This window comes from Xenopus tropicalis, chromosome 1 (assembly GCF_000004195.4).
Source record: "Xenopus tropicalis strain Nigerian chromosome 1, UCB_Xtro_10.0, whole genome shotgun sequence".
In the NCBI taxonomy this organism is placed as follows: domain Eukaryota; kingdom Metazoa; phylum Chordata; class Amphibia; order Anura; family Pipidae; genus Xenopus; species Xenopus tropicalis.
In genome coordinates, this window is record NC_030677.2 from 59,095,271 (window position 1) to 59,117,831 (window position 22,561).

At 37.6% G+C, this 22,561-nt stretch overlaps 1 protein-coding gene across 1 annotated transcript in view; it reads right to left on the bottom strand.

The window, feature by feature from the left end:
* The window catches only part of otud4 (OTU deubiquitinase 4), a 43,095-nt gene that overhangs the window by 14,868 nt on the left and 5,666 nt on the right, over window positions 1-22,561 (bottom strand). Inside the window, 16 exon segments of the mRNA NM_001079130.1 lie at window positions 2,037-2,166; window positions 3,147-3,193; window positions 3,381-3,501; window positions 4,022-4,160; window positions 4,881-5,061; window positions 5,157-5,281; window positions 5,790-5,890; window positions 6,334-6,398; window positions 14,287-14,398; window positions 14,803-14,860; window positions 15,501-15,645; window positions 16,197-16,278; window positions 17,613-17,685; window positions 18,268-18,314; window positions 18,969-19,019; window positions 19,496-19,579. Of these exon segments, the coding sequence (NP_001072598.1) occupies window positions 2,037-2,166; window positions 3,147-3,193; window positions 3,381-3,501; window positions 4,022-4,160; window positions 4,881-5,061; window positions 5,157-5,281; window positions 5,790-5,890; window positions 6,334-6,398; window positions 14,287-14,398; window positions 14,803-14,860; window positions 15,501-15,645; window positions 16,197-16,278; window positions 17,613-17,685; window positions 18,268-18,314; window positions 18,969-19,019; window positions 19,496-19,579 (1,561 nt within the window).

The window sequence follows — 22,561 nt, forward strand, 5'->3', positions numbered from 1 at the left end:
AAGAATCCTAAATTATTTTTTAATTATGTGAATAGTAAAAAAATGAAGCAAGAAGGGGTGGGAACTTTATTATCACGGGGGGGTAAGTTGGTTGATGAGAATGGGGAAAAAGCTGAAATTTTGAACTCTTATTTTTCATCTGTCTATACATCTGAGGAGCCAGATAATGAAGGCTTCCCTTTAAATATGCCCAGTTCTAGTAATTTAGCTACTGACGCGTGGGTCACTCGGGAGGAAATTCAAAAGAGACTTGAACATGTAAAGGTAAACAAAGGTCCAGGGCCGGATGGGATTCATCCCAGGGTATTAAATGAGCTGAGCGCTGTGATTGCCAAACCTCTTCACTTAATTTTTCAGGATTCATTGAGGTCGGGCATGGTGCCAAGAGACTGGCGGATTGCTAATGTGGTGCCGTTATTTAAAAAGGGATCCCGTTCTCAGCCTGAAAACTATAGGCCTGTTAGTCTGACATCAGTAGTAGGAAAACTTTTGGAAGGGGTAATAAGGGATAGGGTACTTGAATACATTGCAGTTCACAATACTATTAGTTTGTGCCAGCATGGTTTTATGCGTAACAGATCTTGCCAGACTAATTTAGTCGCCTTTTATGAGGAGGTGAGCAGGAACCTCGATGCTGGAATGGCAGTTGATGTCATCTACTTGGACTTTGCTAAAGCGTTTGATACAGTACCTCACAGAAGGTTAATGATCAAATTAAGGAATATTGGCCTAGAACATAATATTTGTAATTGGATAGAGAACTGGCTGAAGGATAGATTACAAAGAGTGGTTGTAAATGGAACATTTTCTAATTGGACCAGTGTGGTTAGTGGAGTACCGCAGGGGTCAGTCCTTGGGCCTTTGCTTTTTAACTTGTTTATTAATGACCTGGAGGTGGGCATAGACAGTACTGTTTCTATTTTTGCTGATGACACTAAATTGTGCAAAACTATAAGTTCCATGCAGGATGCTGCTGCTTTGCAGAGCGATTTGACAAAATTAGAGAACTGGGCAGCAAACTGGAAAATGAGGTTCAATGTTGATAAGTGCAAAGTTATGCACTTTGGTAGAAATAATATAAATGCAAACTATCTACTGAATGGTAGTGTGTTGGGGGTTTCCTTAATGGAGAAGGATCTAGGGGTTTTTGTTGATAACAAGTTGTCTAATGCCAGGCAGTGTCATTCTGTGGCTACTAAAGCAAATAAAGTGCTGTCTTGTATAAAAAAGGGCATTGACTCAAGGGATGAGAACATAATTTTGCCCCTTTATAGGACCCTGGTAAGGCCTCACCTTGAGTATGCAGTGCAGTTTTGGGCTCCAGTCCTTAAGAAGGATATTAATGAGCTGGAGAGAGTGCAGAGACGTGCAACTAAACTGGTTAAGGGGATGGAAGATTTTAACTATGAGGTGAGACTGTCAAGGTTGGGGTTGTTTTCTCTGGAAAAGAGGCGCTTGCGAGGGGACATGATTACTCTGTACAAGTACATTAGAGGGGATTATAGGCAGTTGGGGGATGTTCTTTTTTCCCATAAAAACAATCAGCGCACCAGAGGTCACCCCTTTAGATTAGAGGAAAGGAGCTTCCATTTGAAGCAGCGTAGGTGGTTTTTCACGGTGAGGGCAGTGATGTTATGGAATGCCCTTCCTAGTGATGTGGTAATGGCAGATTCTGTTAATGCCTTTAAGAGGGGCCTGGATGAGTTCTTGATCAATCAGAATATCCAAGGCTATTGTGATACTAATATCTACAGTTAGTACTAGTGGTTGTATATATAGTGTATGTATGTGAGTGTATAGATTGGTAGGTGTGGGTTAAGTGTGCTGGGTTTACTTGGATGGGTTGAACTTGATGGACACTGGTCTTTTTTCAACCCTATGTAACTATGTAACTATCAACCAGATATATCTTATCTTTGTTTTTTTCCTAGGTCATTTTGATTCTCAGTAAATTTGTAAAGGTTGGAAAAAAAAAAAAACACTGCAAAAACCAAATAACAATATCCTTTAATGAGACACCATATGACTGGACTAACCTGGCCAGGATGTTACAACTGAGGGAGTAGAAGGCACTATGGGTGAAGCCTGGTGCTCAGCAGATGTTCGAAGAACAGGCGTACTGGGCAAATCATCTGCATCTGAGGAAGTTAACTGCTTAACTGTTTCCTGTGAAATAAAAAGATAAATCAGCATTCCGCTACAAAACAGATCTACACAAAAAATTTTTTTTTTTCGTTTTTTTTTTTTTTAAAAAAATGTAATAAGTAACTTTCCAGTATATATTAATTAAATGGTTTTAAAGGAGAAGGAAAGGCTAAAAGAGAGTTAATCCCAAGCTGCAGGCATACCTTCAATTGTCTCAATAGTGCCCTTAAGTCTCCCCATACTTCACCCGTTCAGAAGATCAGAAGCCAAACAGAAAAAAAAAAACGCTGAGCTGGGTAGAGAAGATTCCCATAATGCATCGCTCCTTCAAGACTTGGCGACTTGTTACTGCAGGCGGCGCATGCGCACAGGGCAGGAGCGTCCACTTGCCATGGCGACATAGCGTCCTGACAAGCAGGTGGGGGAAGCGGGGGGGCAGGTGCTGCGAGCAGCGGAGGGTTTGTGGCAGGAGCGGGGGGGTTTGTGGAGCTTGAGGGGGTTTGTGGCAGGAGCGGGGAGCTGCAGCATCTTTGTGACAGGAGCGGGGAGCGGAGGGGGGGCTGGCTTGTGCTTTTCAGCCCATACAGACACGCTGGACAAGATGGCGGCGCCGTTCACTGAAACAAGTATGTAAGTTCTAGTATGTATATCTCTGTAAATCTTTCATTAGGCAAGCCAGGAATATAGCGTTTTTACACAGCAATAGTAGTACTATTTAATAGTGTGCTTAATAGATTTTGACTTTCCTTCTCCTTTAAATGTATTTGTAAAACAGAATTACAATTGAAAGCAGTATCTTTTGTTTTGACTATTAAGGCAGTATAGCAAAAGTCAATCCTTCAGTTCTCTATCAGAAGGATCCTACTACACTTTTCAAGAGCCAGAACCAGTAGTTTTTCATTATGCAAAAATATAATTTGGGAGTCATTCTCCCTAAAAAAAAAAAAAAAAAAAATAGAAAAAAAAATTAAATACAAATCTCCATTCGGAATTTTACTTACATCACAACATTTTTGATCTCTGCCTTTTGTTGCTTGAGCTGTAGAAGCTGAAATTAAATGAATGAATATAATTACATATATCATCAATTTTTCCTAACCAAAAAATATTTTTATACTTAAAGACAGCATACCAACATGTTACACAGTAACACTGAGCTAGATCTATGCAACTGATGTGCTATAATGCATGTTATTTTTATTAAAGTAGCCCTAAAACATGGTTAGAAATAAAACCTTTATCTCTCTGATCTTCTCCTTCTGACTTTCTCCTGGTGTTCTCAGTGATCACATTTGGTATCCTTTTCACAGGGAAGACCTCAGTTTTTTGAACCGCTCGCTCACCTATAGGCAAAGACTAAGAAAAAATGCAAAAGAACCGATTAATAAATCTGCATTTGTGAAGCTGTCAATAAAACTGGATAACAAATTGCTGGGGGCTTTAAAGAACAAGTAAAGGCTTAATCACTTGGGGTGTCAATGTTAGGAAAATCCTAGTGATTATCATAAAAATACTGAGAGTTATGTATCAAAAAGGTGCAAAGTTTGCTATAGCTCTAGTTACCTATAGCAACCAATGAATACCATTTACTGGTATACCTTTTGAAGCAATTATCGGATCAGTTGGCTGTGTGTAACTAGACCTTGGAAAATATGCCTTTTATTACATTAATTACAAACATAGCAACACAACACATCTAACATTTATTTGTGTACACCATTCTTAAACCATAAAACATCATATCATACTAAGCACAAATGGTCTCTCAGTGTTTAATTTTTCCAAAGATCCTTCTTAATGGGTTTTATATCACTTCACCTCCTCTAACGAAGCACCCCATGTCATAACATAGGACATTAAATAAAGTATTACTCACTGAAAGGGCAGGGAACGCATCCTTGTCCATGCTCTGCATCTCATACAAAGACTTGGATTCCTCAATGGCCTCTTTCTCCTTGCGTTCTTCCACTGTCAAACCAAAGGTGACATTCTCACTTCGCTCCCGCTCCACTTTCCTGATTAAACAAAACGCAGGTCTATAAAATCAGTTGATAGCACAGGTGGGCGAGCACTGAAACCAGCTGAACAAGAGAAACATCTCAACACAGCCCATACAGAAGAACTAGATCAAGTCTAAGACTAAACTCACTGTATTAAATAGGGTTATGCAAGCTATTACTAAACAGCTTGGAGACCTATTTCTCAGTCATGACCATTAGCATAAAATGCCTTTTCTAGAATATGGTATCCTATTCGACTCTTGACTGTACCAGGGCAACCTGACATGATTGTTAACTGAATTATCTGTTTAAATTAAAAAATTGGTGATGTGAATTCATTTCAACACAGATTCCCATTGTGTATACCCTATAAAATAAGCATAGAAAATATTAACTACAATAATCTGTGCCACAGACCTCACCATTTACAGTGGAGCTTTAAATAAGTTTCTAATTAGGATGTGTGTGACAATATTTGGAAGTACATGGACCTGAAGCAATTTATAAGGGAGGGATAAAGTCTTTCTAAGCAAATATGTTTTTGTAGCATACGGATGAGACAATGTTTACATATTCTTGTTTCAGAAGCTGGGTTCAAATGATGACTGTTCTAGTCTACTAGGCTTCTTATACAATTCTCTGTTCTCATCACACTGACTCTGAAGCCTGACAATTTCTTATAATGCAAGAAACAACCTAGCACTTAGCATTTCTCTCTCTCTAAGGTGTGTTTACCTTCCAGGCACTTTTGGGGGAGTTTTGCTTCTTCCCTTATTCTCAGATTGGGGTGCTTGATCGGACAACTGAGAAGAAAGCCCATACTGCTTGTTTCCAGCTGCCTGCTGTTGTCGAAGAGGTTGGGCAGCCTGCTGTTTCACTGGTTTGCCAAAGCCCTTTTGTCCTCTGTAATCCTTCTCTAAAAACATTAATAAGGTATAGATCATTTTATAATGAACTTGTTGAAGCAGATGCTGACCTTATTGATGAGAAGAACAGAGGCAAGTTTCTTACCAGTTTGTGCATTTGTCCCACTTGGAAGAGCCTTTTTCTGCTTTTTCCCTGCTACTGTGTTCCAGCCTTCTGTACTAATGATTGTCTGAGGAATGGGCTTAAGGTGTTTCAGTTGAACAGCGTGTCTTTAAAAAGATAAAATGTTTCACTCGATAATTAATAGTTCTTCAGTCAAAACATGCCAGTTACCAGAGTTATATTGCCATTTTAATACCTTGACAACACTGAGATATTTTTGTGTGCATGTATATACATATATGTATATACATATACATATATATATATATATATATATATATATATATATATATATATATATATATATATATATATATATATATATATATATATATATATATATATATACACACACATACATACATACATACATATACACACACACACACACACAAGTAGGAATAGTACACTCTAGTTTACATCCAATATTTCAGTCCTTATTAGGACCTTTATTTGTCATACATATATACATACGCACACATAGATCGATCTTATTTTTGCTTATGTCTGCACTATGCTTACTTGACAATATATTGTTTCTGAATTTAGCACCCTTTGCGAAAGAACATGCCCATGAGTTAATTATAGTATATTGTAAACTGAAAATCAACCTACTTTTCTCCAAGCTCTTCGACAAACACAATAACTGGTCCAGTTTCTGTACCAACTTCTTGTATGTGGGCATTATAAAACTTCCCACCTGGCTCCACACGAACCTGCAATCGTCACACAAGCAATTTAAATTATTATACAAATATATACAAAGTTAATAGCTACAATTAACTACATTTTTAAGGGCTTTTGTTGTCTGAAGTCAATGATATTTGGTCAAAATCCCCTAAACCTGCCCTCTATACCAATTGCCTAAACGTTCTAGTGCAAGCAATAGCTTGGAAACTTTCACATTCTATCTGTCTTACATTTTGGACCCCCAGCCCTCAGCAAATTCACGTAGGCACTGACATTCTCTGTTGGTGCATGAAACACAGCACATTTGATGGCATGCTTTTAGTCTGATAACAAAAGTGGACTAAACCAAATAATTTGTGGCAACTTCAGCACTGTAACACACTCTTAATGCCCCCAAAGAAGACCACAGCAAGTTACCAAAACAAAAAGGCATAACCAGCAAAGTACAAAACCATTATATAAGTCTTACCTGGCATTTGTCACCGACAGAATACTGCATGCCGGCAGCAATAGAGAAATCAAGTTTCTGCTGATCTGAAGGGGAAAAAAAGTTGACAAAACTGAAAATGCAAAAATGAACAAAACAACAGACATTTTAAATAGCAGTATTAACCATGTCAAATATTTTGTTGCATTGTCAGAAGCATTTGCATACACCTGAAACATTGTGTCAGAGAGTCAAATTCTGCATTTGACTTAAGGCTTGTGAGGCATTCCCAAAAGATATCAGTAAAACTTCATCCTATGTGTCTCTAGTAAGACAAACCAAGCAGCCCCTATGCTGTCATATTTTTATAGTGTATTGAAAGGGAAGTATAAAGAAACCCTTTAATAGTTAATTAGGACAATATCTGAAGGCACTAGATAATGCACACAGCACATGGCCAGACTGGCTTAAGCTAATGAATAAAAAGGGCTAGAATTTCTCTAAAAACCATTCCTTTCAGTTGCATGCAGTGTTCCCTTTAATTGCTTCTTGGCTATGTGCACAAAAAAATTATTTTGTGCCCACATTTTAAAACCGGGTACTCGCACAAAATTTGCAGTGTGCAGTGGCCTCAACATAAGTGTGCATGGACAGCTTAGAGGAAACATTTGTGCCAGGAGAACACTGCCTGCATGCATAATGCAAAATTTCACCAAAAAGAGTAACGGGGCATTCATCAACATTTGGATTTTGTGGTTTTAGAGTTTTTTTGAAACCACAACTAAACTCATTTCTACAAAATCAGGAATGTCTAGTAATCCAAATTAAAAAAACAAACAAAAAAGACATGAAAAAATGACGAAAACTGCAACTTTTTCTTATTCACCCACAAATTAGCACATTAAAAACCTCCAAAAGCATTTAAACCACAAAGCAAAGACAGATCTTCCAGTTGTAAAAAGAACACCTGTCGTTGACTTCTACATGATCTCGACAGTATTTAGGTGATGTATTTTTACTTTCACATTTTTGTTTTCCATGACAAAATCATATTTTTGTACAAAGAAATACAAATCACGGAAAAGAAAAACCAAGTAAATGCCCCCCCCCTATTTGTATGGGACTGTTTCCCATTCTTTGGGACAGAGCTCCTGGTTCCATTTAAGGTTTTAACCTTAAAGGAGAAGGAAAGGCTAATAAAATGTTAATCTCAGGCTGCAGGCATACCTTCAGTTTTCTCAATAGTGCCCCTAAGTCTCACTATATTTCTCCTTTTCAGATGATCAGAAGCCTCATAGGAAAAAAATTAAATAAAATTGCAATCAGGGCAGCATTTCTTTAGCTCAGCTCAGTTCATCGCTAGGTAATGTCTTGCTGTTTGTCCCAATCTGCTGCTTCATAGGCAAATAGGACAGAGTTAGGAGCCTGTCTGAGACAGCTGACAACTGGTGATCTCTTCGACAACTCAGTAGTAGAGCATGGACTGTAAAGGTCAATAGCATCCTGAGGACATACAGTGGATACAAAAAGTCTACACACCCCTGATAAAATGTCATGTTCCTGTGCTGTACAAAAATGAGACAAAGATAAATCATTTCAGAACTTTTTCCACCTTTAACCCTTTAAGTGCCAGCCGAATTCGTCATTTCGGTTCCCCCCGTGCCAGATGTTTTTTAAGCATTTTGTACTCATTCACTTTAACAATGTTTTTTGGTAGGAAAACCTCCACGAAACTAGGGAAATTATATATCGTTTTTTTCGTCACAAATTGGGCTTCGACATACATACCAAATTTTATAACTTTTCTGGAGATATGATGTGTATTTTGGGTGAAATATGTAAAAAAAAAAAAAAAAATAATGAAAAATTTCTGTATATTTTGAGTTTTTTTTCCATAGAAAAGTTAATTTTACACACTTTTTTTTGTTGTTTGTAAAAGCCCTGATACTCCCAAGTCCAACGATACCAAATATGTGGTGGTACCCCACAGTTCCTGTCCAGAAGTAACCCCCAAACTAAAGCAATACTTAGTACAATATCACACCAGAACAAAGCGGAAAAGCGCTTTTAACAGTTGATGCAGCATAACTTATATGTAAATCTAAAATATCCCCTCATGTTTGGTATCTTTTGAAACTACAGACCTTCAGGTTTCTAGGTGCAATGTAGTTTTCACTCAAAAGCCAAATACCTTTTGTCAGTGCATTGTGAAATTTGGAACTTTTTTTGACATTTTTTTTTTTTTTCTAAAACGTAAACTTGGACGCATGATCAAATGTGGATTTGACAAAAAAATCTCATAAAAATTTTCTAACAAAGGCAAATTTGAAAGACAAACTTCTACTGAATAAAATGATGCCCCATATGTATGGGTGCACATAAAGACATGGGCACCAAACACTCCAAAGCAGGGGCAATGCACAAGGGCAATTACAGCTAAAAATGTGGGTGCTGTGCTCTATGTGCACTACCTGCAGTTTTTCAGTGTTAACCCCCCCCTACTTGTGAAATAACCCCCACAAACTATATATTTCTGAAAAGTGCACACCATCAGCTATTCAGAGACACCACTCTTCTCTTTCTACATAGAAAATTGTGGCCGCAGTCCCTTGCAGAAGTCAGCGCTTTGGTCAGAAATCGAGGAAAAACCAGATACAAACCTAGATTTCTCCCCAAAATCTCCATGGCAACTACCAAAAACTTACTAAACATCAATCTGCAAGTTCCCCTGAATAAAACGATACCCCATATGTATGGGTGCACATAAAGATGTGGCCACCAAATGCCCCAAAACAGGGGCAATGCATAAGGGCAATTTCAGTTGAAATTTTGGGGGCTGCGCTCTATGTGCACTTCCTGCAGTTCTTCAGTGTTAACCCCCCCTACCTGTAAAATAACCCCCACAAACTATATATTTCTGAAAAGTGCACACCTTCAGCTATTCAGAGACACCACTCTTCTCTTTCTACATGGAAAATTGTGGCCGCAGTCACTTGCAGAAGTAAGCGCATTGGTCAGAAATCAAGGAAAAACCAGATACAAACCTAGATTTCTCCCCCAAAATCTCCATGGCAACTACCAAAAACTTACTAAACTTCAATCTGCAAGTTCCCCTGAATAAAACGATACCCCATATGTATGGGTACACATAAAGACGTGGCCACCAAATGCCCAAAAACAGGGGCAATGCATAATAATGGGGCTGCAATTTATGTGCACATCTCAAAGCTTTTCAGACAAAATTGCCCCTTACCTGTGAAAAAAACCATATAAACTGTATATTGATTAAAAATAGACAACTTCAGCTATTTAGAGACACCACTCTTCTCTTTCTACATGGAAAATTGTAGCCGCAGTCCCTTGCAGAAGTCAGCGCTTTGGTCAGAAATCAAGGAAAAACCAGATACAAACCTAGATTTTGGTCAGAAATCAAGGAAAAAACAGATAAAAAACCTAGATTTCACCCCAAAATCTCCATGGCAACTACCAAAAATTTACTAAACCTCAATTTGCAAGTTCCCCTGAATAAAACGATACCCCATATGTATGGGTGCACATAAAGACGTGGCCACCAAATGCCCCAAAACAGGGGCAATGCATAAGGGGGGGCTTTGCTCTACCTGCAGTTATTTAGTCTAAACACCCCCATACCTGTGAAATAACCCCCGGAAACTACATATTTCCAAAAAGTGCACACCTTCAGCTATTCAGAGACACCACTCTTTTCTTTCTACATGGAAAATTGTGGCCGCAGTCCCTTGCAGAAGTCAGCGCTTTGGTCAGAAATCAAGGAAAAACCAGATACAAACCTAGATTTCTCCCCAAAATCTCCATGGCAACTACCAAAAACTTACTAAACATCAATCTGCAAGTTCCCCTGAATAAAACGATACCTATGTCTTGTTGCACATAAGTACATGGCCGCCAAACCTGAAAATGCAAAATATTGGGGCTGCACTCTATGCACCCTTTTTTTTTTTGCCTGCACCCGAATGAATGGAATACGCTCGGGTGCAGGCACATGTAGCCGATATACGCATGAAAACGCGTGAGAATGCAAAGTCTCGCGTTTTCATGCGTATATCGGCTACATTTGCCTGCACCCGAGCGTATTCCATTCATTCGGGTGCAGGCACAAGTAGCAGACGTAGGGCTGAATTTTCGGCAAGCGTTTTTCCACTTGCTGAAAAAATCAGCCCTACGCCATGTGTGGCATCAGCCTAACCCTTGGCAATAGAAACTACCAGAACAATCTTAGCACCTGTGGACCTTTCTAGAACAACTGAAATCAAATGAAGTTAAAATGGAATAAAACCACTAAAAGCAATCAAAGAACAATAATTGCAATGAAATCGGTGGTAAGAGCCCTGGATCCACCAATGTCACTGCAAAAGCAACCTTTTTGGGGGCACTAAACACACAATAAAGAACAATGCAAAGATAAAACACCATAAAATCAGTAAAATCCAATAAAACCACCTAAACCAACAGAAGAACAATAATTGCAATGAAATCGGTGGTCAGAGCCCTGGATCCACCAACGTCACTGCAAATTCAGCACCCAATAGCAATACAAAAGTTACAATACAATAAAATAATAAAAAAACAGAAATCAATTAGGAAAATGCCAAAAAAAACACTAAAATGCAACCAAATAAATCAGATAATTATAGAGCAAGATCAGAAATAAAGTTTTAGTAAAAAAAAAAAGACTGCCAAAGAAAGCAAAGAAAGAAAGAAATAAAAAAAAGTGTAAGTGTGTGTGTAAGTGTCTGTGTGTGCTTGGGAAAGTTGTAAATAAGTGTGTATGTGTGCAAAAGTGTAATAATGACAAAGATAGAAGAAAAAATGGAAAAAAAAAATTTTTTTTAGACAGTTGAGATAGAAATAAGCAAAATAAACAGTGGTAGAGAGTTGTAGTTCAGCTTACCCAAGGCAGGCAGGCGATCAGGGGCGATCAATCCAGCAGGAAGGCAGCAGGGGAGCTCCACCATGTCCAACGTGCGCAGCAGGAGTGAGGAGCCGACAGTAGGCGGCGACTTTTAAAGGGACAGCAGTGGACACGTCATCAATGCGTGTCCACTGCTGTCATTGGCTGGAGCGACGATCGGTGCGGCTGGGGGACCCGGATCGGTGAGTATGTGCTGCTCTGCTCGTTGCCTAGGGGGATCTGAGGGGTTTACAAGCGCTGCGCTGCTTTAAAAGCGAGCGCAGCGCTTGTAAACCCGATAGTGCCATTGGACGTAGATTCTACGTTCTATGGCACTTTGGTCCCTTGGTACCTAGGACGTAGAATCTACGTCCTATGGCACTAAAAAGGTTAATGTTAACTATAAACTGTACCACTCAATTGAAAAACAAACTGAAATCTTTTAGGTGGAGGGGAAAAAAACCAAAACAAAAAAAAAAATAATGTATTTGCATAAGTGTGCACACCCTTAAACTAATACTTTGTTGAAGCACATTTTGATTTTATTACAGCACTCAGCCTTTTTGGGTATGAGTCTATCAGCATGGCACATTTTGACTTTACTAGAGTTGCCCACTCTTCTTTGCAGAAACACTCCAAATCTGTCAGATTGTGAGGGCATCTCCTGTGCACAGCCCTCTTCAGATCACCCCACAGGTTTTCAATCGGATTCAGGTCTGGGCTCTGGCTGGGCCATTCCAAAACTTTAATCTTCTTCCGGTGAATCCATTCCTTTGTTGATTTGGATGTATGCTTTGGGTCATTGTCATGCTGAAAGATGAAGTTCCTCCTCATGTTCAGCTTTCTAGCAGAAGCCTGAAGGTTTTGTGCAAATATTGACTGGTATTTGGAAATGTTCATAATTCCCTCTTTCTAAGGCCCCAGTTCCAGCTGAAGAAAAACAGCCCCAAAGCATGATGCTACCACCACCATGCTTCACTGTGGGTGTGGTGTTCTTTTGGTGATGTGGAATATTGTTTTTGCGCCAAACATATTTTTTGGAATTATGGCCAAGAAGTTCAACCTTGCTTTCATCAGACCATAACACCTTTTCCCACATGCTTTTGGGAGACTTCAGATGTGTTTTTGCAAAATGTAGCCTGGCTTGGATGTTATTCTTTGTAAGAAAAGGCTTTCGCCACTCTACCCCATAGCCCAGACATATGAAGAATACGGGAGATTGTTGTCACATGTACCACACAGCCAGTACTTGCCAGATATTCCTGCAGCTCCTTTAATGTTGCTGTAGGCCTCTTGGTAGCCTCCCTGACCAGTTTTCTTCTCGTCTTTTCATCAATTTTGGAGGGATGTCCAGTTCTTGGTAATGTCACTGTTGTGCCATATTTTCTCCACTTGATGACGACTGTTCCATGGTATATCTAATGCCTTGGAAATTTTTTTGTACCCTTCTTCTGACTGATATCTTTTAACAATGAGATCCCTCTGATGCTTTGGAAGCTCTCTGGGGAACATGGCTTTTGCTGTGGGATGCGACTAAAAAAATGTCAGGAAAGACCAACTAGAGCAGCTGAACTTTATTTGGGGTTACTCAGAGGCACTTTAAATGAGGGCATGTGTATGCTGACTCCTATTTAACAAGATTTTGAATGTGATTGCTTAATTCTGAACACAGCTACATCCCCAGTTAGAAGAGGGTGTGCACACTTATGCAACCACATTATTTTAGTTTTTTTGTTTTTCTTCCCTCCACCTAAAAGTTTTCAGTTTGTTTTTCAATTGAATGGTACAGTTTATAGGTCACATTAAAGGTGGAAAAAGTTCTGAAATGATTTATCTTTGTCTCATTTTTGTACATTTTATCAGGGGTATGTAGACTTTTTATATCCACTGTAGTTCCAATTCAACCTCGATAGCAATCTGCCTTTTTTTCACTGGGTGAAAAAATAATGCCAACCCAGCCCATAAAAAGATGCTTGATTGTAATCTTAGTAGTAGAGAGCAAAGATGAAAAATATATGAAGGCTGGCTTTTTTTCCCGAAAAGGTAGCAACCCTAGACCTTACATGTGTGTTTGTATCTGCATTTGGCAGCTGGTGGATTCTTTTATGTTGGAGCTATGAGCTGATTTGTGTATCTCCAAGGGTCTGTACCCAAGAACACTGTCAATGCAGATGTAATTGCCTATGTTGCCACATGATGGAACACATATAAAATCTACCACAGCAAACACAAATGCACATAGGGCACATTGAGGTAGGTGATTTGTTCTCTACTCACCCATCAGTGGGTCCTGTGGCACTGAATTATAGGGTTGCCACTAGTGATGAGCAAAACTGCCACATTTTGGTTGCCAAAAAATCTGCAAAACCATGGCAAAATTTGCGAAATGGAAAACTTTTGCCGTATGTTTTGATGTCAGTGGGTGTTTTTTTCGAACACCAAATGCACTAGAGTCAATGGGTGTTTTTCCATGTGTTTTTTCTCGTGCCAAATACATTAAAGTCAGTGGGTGTTTATCAAATTTTATTCCCTATGCATTAGCATAAATGGTGTTTTATACTCATGTTTTCTTTTAAGAGTGAAAAAAACCCGATTTAGCAAAATAAAACGTATAGTGAAATTATAGCACAGATTTATGAAAATTTTCACCCCTCGCAAAATTGCTAAATTTTGCCACAAACCTATATTAAAAGGTGACTAAAGAGGAGTTGGGAGTTAAGTAGGAGGAATGAGTATTAAAATGTAAATATCTTCAAAGTGGAAACGTTTCAAAGCAAAACAAACCAATATATCTTTGGTAAGTTTTACTTTCCCTTGAAATCTATGTGTATCTGGCAGCTTTCACAGCAAATAGCAGATGCAGCAGTTATGTGAAGACAGATGTTGGAAAACTTTTCTATGAAACCAAGTATCTAGCTTGCAGCCTGAAGCAGTACCTGTTTGTCACTACATTTTTTAGATTAATACAGTACATACAGCACCAAAACTGCCCTGCATATACAACAAATATATAACACAGCTTAGAGTTAACATTGGTTGCATGCAATGCCTCTTAATGTTCTTACCTCTTTGAGTCTTCAGCCAAACCTCATACTCTACATTTCTATACTGTGTTGTGTGAAGTGACCGAAGAACACTTGGCAACATAGTGGGTTCTTCTTTTTTTTTTTGTGGACACTGCAGTAGAAGACAGTTTGAAACACATAAAGACATTGGGCTAGAACAAAAATGCAGTGGGCAAAACACCTGATATCTCCAAATGCCCCTAATGATTTAATTTCCTATTTGTGTCTATCTCACTTGCTGTCTAGGATAAAGGACTCCCTATATGCTACAGGTCACACAGTACACAATATAAATTTTGTAAAACATTTATACAAATACATAAAGAAAATTCTAGACATAGCTTAAGCTACAAATAGCCTCTTCATATAAGGGTAATCTGAATTTTTGCTATTTAATTCAATTTTTTTTATTAAATTAAATTGTTTAAAACACAGAAAATGTAGTTAAAAAAAATAAACTCTTAAGTCGGGTTACTGGTTGAGTTTACTTAAATAATGTGTATATATTTTGCATACCTTATCATCTTTGTGAGGTTTAAATCCATTCATATCTGCAAAATTTGTTTTAATGTTCCTGCAGGAAATGAAAAGCATTAACATTACTTTTTGCACACATACTAAATTTGTTACACAAAAGCCACAAATAACTTGTAAAATGTATCTTTATAGATGGGGATAAATTTATCATCAATTATAACAGGAGCTTAGTGGGTCACTGAATCGTATGTAGTATTAAAAAAAAACAAAAAACTATTTAATAAACAAGGATATAATTGACCTTAAAATTCCATGACAAGCACTTGGTGGGTAACAATATGCCTTTATGTCCATTTAACAGTAATGGGTATATTATTACATCCATATATTGTTTCCAGAATGATTAGTCCCAGTAGGTCTTTGTACCCTCTGTTGGCCAAACACACCAACAACATGAAACACAAGAAAGATGACCCCCAGCTTCACAGATACAATACTTGTCCTTAGAGGACTTGATACTTACACCATTGCTAGAATACATTTGGCCAAAACCTTGTATGGTCATGACTTTCTAAACAGTTAATTAGAAGCTACTAATACAGGAGCCAAACTACTACAGTCAAACAGAAATCACCATGCATTAGGTAAAAGAAAGAAACAGAGCAAAACAAAAACAAACAACAATATTAAATTCTTCTGAATAAATTGATAAAGTTTTATAATGGAAACATACTTACTTGGAAACATCTTCCCCTTCAGATCCTGACCCATCACTGCAATATACCTCTCCTGTAGCATTGGGGCCACAAGTGTCCTCTTCTACCGTGTATTTTCCAACATTTACTCCCATTACTTTTTCATACAGCAGTTCATAAATAATAGCTGAATACAAAGCAAGAAAACCATGGCATTACCGAGTATAAACACTTGGGTTATAAAAAATCCATTGAGATGACAAGGAGTTAGGGGCCATCAGAAAAGGCACAACTGCCAATCACCTAGTGAACATGGGAATGTATTGGTAAATAGTAATTAAAAGTATGTCATTACAAATTTAGGCAATCCTGTTAAGTTTAATGTGATATAAGATTAGCTGCTTCTGCAAATGCAGGAGACTGTGTGTGTAAAATAAAAATAGAACTACATTAACCAGATGTACAAATTGCCTGATTTATCAGTCTTTGCAGAATTGCAGGGGTATTTGAAAAAGTTGAAAAATGGGCACGTAACTGGAAGTTGTAATTCAACCTATTCTATTAAACATATTATATATATATATATATATATATATTTGTTTAGAGAGGAATCTGCTTTATCACTTGGGCCAGAATATTACACATATTCTGGCAGAATATTCTAAAATATTTACAGAAAATTATTATTTGTAATATATTATTCAATATTATTTAAAAAAATAAATAAATAATACTCACATTGGCACATAGCGGCACTTTCAGCAAAACCAATAGGGTAAATTATGTCATAATGATTCCCATTAGAAAAACACAGCATTATCTACAAAAGGAAAGTTACAAAAGCATCAGAATTCATTCTTTATGATATATGCTAGGATAGAAGTTAACAGTTAATAGTAAAACTGTTAATTCTTTTACCCATTTCCACAAAAGGACACACCAAAACAGAAACATCTGTAAACTCTTTACCAAGACCAATCAAAAAAGATATCTTGATAAATGATGCACAAACCATTTATTTATAACAATATTATGTAAAATATTAATGATAGACCTGCACACTGGGAAAAGGCTATCTGCCTGATATGTTTTTATAGAATTATACTGGAGAGCAGTGTTTTATTGAACAAAAGATTTTTTAAATGTTTTTATAAACCATTATAGGCATTCGCTAGTTGTTTTCCTTTTTTTTTTCCTGTTTGAGAGGTGTCCAGAAAGGCTGAGCTGCCTGAGATAAAAACTCAAGGGTGGAATTTGAATATACAGACAGAGATGGAAATAATACTCTCTGTCCTTATTCAACAAAACCTAGAAAAGCACCTAATAAGAAGTAAGAACAACTTTTTAATTGGACCATTTAATTTGGAAAGCACTTATATCCAAGGCCAATGCACAAACAGTAGCCCTGCTACAAATTTAAACTCGGTAAACATACCCCACCTACCCAGTTAATAAGACTGGATCATAGATGTACTGGCAAAATTTTGTCATGGCAGCTTATATGATTAAGCAGAAGGAAACCAAAAATAACTGTGATTTAGGCACCCCACAGTGACTTTAATTGTCACTCTCTTATCCGTGCCAGCATTCTATTCTTTACATCATGTCCTGGGGTACTTTCGTATATACTGCACAACTTCTGCCTTGGCAGTTCCCATGAATTCCCTTTACAAATGCATACACACTGCAGAACTTCAGCAATTACATTACAGTTTGTGCCCAGGTTGAATTAGTAATGTACAGCCCATGACCAGCTTGAATCGGTACAAAAGATGTGGTGTCTGCATGCTCTGCAGAAAAGTACCCCAGGCCTGAGCACCTGACTGAGACTTGCAAAAACTGTTCCAGTTTGCCACTGTATTAGGTTTGCATTTTGGCATATTTGTTTTGCAAATTTAATATTGTTCAGTTTTTGTGACCAATCGAATTGCAACTCAGGCACTAACACTACTACAGCTGACTAATACTGCTTACTGGCATTGAGCCTAACATGACGCACCAGGATTGAGGATATATTTGTGATTACTTTATTATTTTTTCTGTATGGGAGGGGCAGAGGTATATGAAAACTGTATTGTGCTTCAGTATCCATCTCACTACAAACTGCGCTAACATGATTTTAGTTAGACAAACTGTACATCCTTCATTACTTACCTTTTCTGAAAAGCCATTCTCAGTGACACAAGCAGGGGGAACATTAGGCTCTTGATAAATAATAAAATCTTTCCTAAAAAAAAAAAAAAAAAAAAAATGAACTCAAGTAAAGTAAAATTCAAAACTGTTACTCAATTGCATACTTGCATAGGCGCAAGTCTAAAGGTGGCCATACATGGGCAATAAGTAATTTAAATTAAAATGGTGGGTATATGGGCCATCAGACTGCATCAACAAGCTGATGCGGTCCCCGATTCGATGGGAAAATCAAACCTGCCCAATCGAGTTCTGGATAATTTAGCTAGGCTAAATATCGGTCAGGTATACACAAGCAGATAAACTGCCGAATCAGTCTGAAGGACTTGAATCAGCAGCTGAAATATGGCTGTGTATGGCCACTTTTAGTCTGCCTAGGGACATCTAGATAAGACAGCAGTGCAGCACTGTACTAGAAAGATCCCCGGGTCTCTGCATTTTTTTTTCCAAAAAGGAGCCCAAAACAATTTAACTCAGTGGAGGGTTGAGAATCTATTGGCACCCCCCCCCCCAAGTGTATTTTGCAACCAAACACCAATATGTTACTATGTTAAAATGTCATGCTAATAAAAATATCAGAATGTGTTTATATACCCATGTATACACATAAACATCTTACTTGAACATAAGAGAAAGGGCACTTATTTCCACTTGGCCAACCCACTCCTGTACAAAAGGAATACAAATGGTTTTAAAATTTTGCAAACATACAAACGCCTAGCATATATGAATTTAAAAAAAAAAATATTATATATATATATATATATATATATTATATATATATATATATATATATATATAAATGTTAAATATGCATGTGCATAAGTACAAGAAAAACATATCTCACTCACAGGACAGGTGTAAAAATTCAAAGAAAATGTATTTTAGTATCCCAATGTTTTGGTCACATTTCTCAAGGGAGAACATATATATATTATTATCCATTATATCCATTCTCTTGCAAATAAAAAGTACAGAGCAGACAGTACTGCTTATCAAATATTTGCTTTAACTACTATGCAGACACTGAGAGGACTGTTAGCAAGGATGACTGTAAGGGGACATTGCCAACTGCTTGTCTGTGTAAATAAAAACTAGAACTTCAACAACCATGGCTGCAATAGGTATGGAGCTCCATTACTTAAAAATAAGGTGCAACTCTTAAAACTATAAAAATAAATACTGGTAGCCAAAAAACAATTCTAAACACATTTTATTTGTCCTGGAAAATCTACTGGTGTAAAAATATTCCTCTCAAACTATATTAAGTACCTTATTATTATTATCAGGTTAGGTATGGGATAAACAATTGCAACATACCTGTGGATTTTCTAAACTTTTTAGATAGTCTTCAAATGATCCCTCAATAAACTGTAAAAAAAGAAAACAAGTCAGAATTTCTTTTTTTACCAATCAGTAGTCAGCACTACTTGACCATTCAATAAAACCAGGGATAACCTACAGTCCGTTATAAATAATATAAAAAAAAAAACAAGTAGTTTAGTGCAAAAACAACTGGAGGATGGCAGGTAGGATATGAATAATGTTGTTTTCTGTCAGACAAGGCTATTATATGCACAGAATATTTATGTCTTCCCATGCCACAAAAATGTACAGGCAAGTTAAAGGATAAGGAAAGGCAAATTTTAACTCAAGCAAGAGAGCCAGTGCTCCAGGGCACCCAGGGCTGCCCCTCCTTTATGGTTACTTGGCCAAAACAATAATATTGGGAGTTAATAGTACAGGTCATGGAGAAATTGATGGAACTGTAGTAAATATCTATGCATTTATGGGCAGCCTACATTTTAGTAAAAATTCTGAAGAAAAAAATTGTAATCTGTAATTACCGCTTCATATTGTCCACGATTTTTACGTAAATAATTTATACAGGATTTTCTTATCTTAAGATGTTCTGATTGTGAGTGCATAACCTACAAGAAAAAGGTATATATCAGAAAACATAAACATTTATATGAAATATTCTCACAATGAGGACATTGTTTTTGACCTAGGACACGTTCCCAATTAATTAGGCACAGCACCCAACCTGGAACCAATTTCAAAGTTACACATGTTCATATATTATTTTTGAACTCTATTAAGTGTCTAGGGCACAAAGGACACTTTAAAAATCCAATGTAATAGTAAGAATACTGGGCCAGTTGCACTTGGGTCAGATACATGCCCTGGGTCAAATCTATACAGCCTGGCTTTAATTACAGAGCACTTTCACTTAGTGCGCTCACATACAGTTTTCTTTTTAACATTAGTTTAATAAATAGGGCTTGTCCATAAAACTTTTTGTCTATTGTTTTAAATAAATAACAACTACTGTTTTTTATTACTGTAAACAAGTACTACTTCCTGTTCTTATGAGCACAGCAAAGCAAATCACTGGTCCACTGAGAAGCTCAATGTTTAATGAGTTATTACTTATCGCAAAGCCTAAGGCTCATGCCACACCAGGCGTAGGGCTGATTTTTTCGGCAAGCGGAAAAACGCTTGCCGAAAATTCAGCCCTACGCCTGCTACTTGTGCCTGCACCCGAATTAATGGGATACGCTCGGGTGAAGGCACAAGTAGCCGATATACGCAAGAAAACGCGAGACTTTGCATTCTCTCGCGTTTTCATGCGTATATCGGCTACTTGTGCCTTCACCCGAGCGTATCCCATTAATTCGGGTGCAGGCACAAGTAGCAGGCGTAGGGCTGAATTTTCGGCAAGCGTTTTTCCGCTTGCCGAAAAAATCAGCCCTACGCCTGGTGTGGCATCAGCCTAACAGCAGCAGTGTTGAAGGAAAGACAGGGTTTTTTTTTTTTTTTTTTTATACAGATGGTTTTCCTGTGATCTGCTGCTCTGTTTTGACTGATTGTAAGAACCAGGAAATTGGAATAGAACTTGCTTCATTTTTAGCATGAAAAAATATCTAGTGCAAGCCCTGTTCATTGAACTTGTGTTGAAAAGGGGGGATACTGTTACTGTAACAATACAGTATGCCATTATTGTACTAAGGTCAAATGCTCTGCAATGTGTATATAATTCAAGGCAGGAAGAAAAAAAAATTGCACAGTACTATACAAATAGTTGCTAAGTATTCATACCAGGGGAAAACAAGAAACTGCATGTTACATAAATACAAATCATGCAGTTACCATTAACTGTATATCTTATAATAACAGATGCTTAATTGCACCAGTTCCATCATCTAGGTGAAGCCAAGTCCTATTGCACAAGAAAATATGACATTCCCAGGTCAGAGCTGGTAAAGACTTGGCAAAGACTAAAGTATAGGTATGGGACCTGTTATCCAGACTACTAGGGACCTGGAGTTTTCCAGGTAATAATATAATATTAATTAATGTGAAATAATATTAAATAAACCCAATAGGATTGCTTTGCCTCCAATAAGAATTAAGTATCAATCTCAATTATCAATATTAGTCAATCTTAGTTGGGATCAAATACAAGGCACTGTTTATTATTACAGAAAAAGAGGAATTAATTTTCAAAAATGTTAATTATTTAAATATGGGAGATGACCTTCCCGTAATTCAAAACTTTCTGGATAATGGGTTTCGGTATAACGGATCTCATACCTGTACAAATGTCATTGTTGAAAAAAACTTTGCACAGCAGCCAACTGGTAATGTGCACTTATCTGAATTCAGTGACGTGATTGGAAAGTCTGCAATTAAACTCAAACTGCTGCAGTAAAAGTGTTTGATAAGGAGATTGCAGGTCATGATTTACAGGGAGACTTGATTCAATGCAGGTATCATCACTGAAAATGTTATCCAGTATCCCCATTAACTACCAATGATTAACATTAAAATTACATTCAGGATAACATTTTTTGGGCTAGGTTTAACTGATCAAAACACCCCCCCCCCCCCCAACCACACAAGTAGGAAACATTGGTTGAGTACCTCCAGACTAAAACTGCATTGCATGTTGAATATAGACAGATCAAGACCTACTAACTAGAACAGAAGCTAGGGCAGATGGGGGATAGAAGAGGGGCTTGCTGGATGCATGTGCAAGACAGGCAGAATACAAATAAAAGGTAGCCTATATAAGGAAAGGATGTATACTGAAAGTTGTTAGCAAACAGAACTACAGGAGTCTTAGGCACCAAAAAGGCTGAAGCCAAAGAAACAGCCGAAGCAGGACAGGTAGGACCAAAAAAGAGCTTGTCATGGAAACAAAGATCATTATATGAATCAATAGGAGGAAAATGTCCTCGTCTTTAGTAAACCCTTAGCAGAAGGGATTAAAGACGAGTATAATGTCTAGCAGGTCATGGTTCTGAACTGCACTGATGAAACGCATATGTATAAATAAAGCAGTTGACTTGTGACTTCTGCTGCATAAAATCAGACAGACACTGTTGGGTGACTATCTACAAAGATGACAGGGAAAGCAAAGACAATTCTATGTTGCAGTTGCTGCTGTCTGTACAAGCATGTTAGGACAAGTAACAATATTGCATGTATATATAACTATATATATCATAATCAGTTAACAAATCTAAGGCCTTCTTTCTGCTGACTATATCTAATTCCCAACAACCACAGAAATACCTGGAGGAAGCTGACAAAGATTACTGTAATGCAATGCATAGACCAGCCAGAGCATTCTGAGGCTGTGACGTCAGTAAGACTTGCTCTGCATTTTAAATAATTATGCCTTAGGAAAACACAGACATGCTGGTACAAGAGTTAAGAGATATTCCACAGCTGGACTAATTTTTATGATGCCGCTGGCAACAAAAATACATACAGCTGAAGCCGCTCAGACTGGTCATCTGCTGTCAGAGGGGTTCTAAAGGCAAAATGTTTTAACTGACTATTGCCTTCTGTATGGCCTTCAACTACTTGGCAACATATAACTGTTAAAAATTCTGTACTAGTTT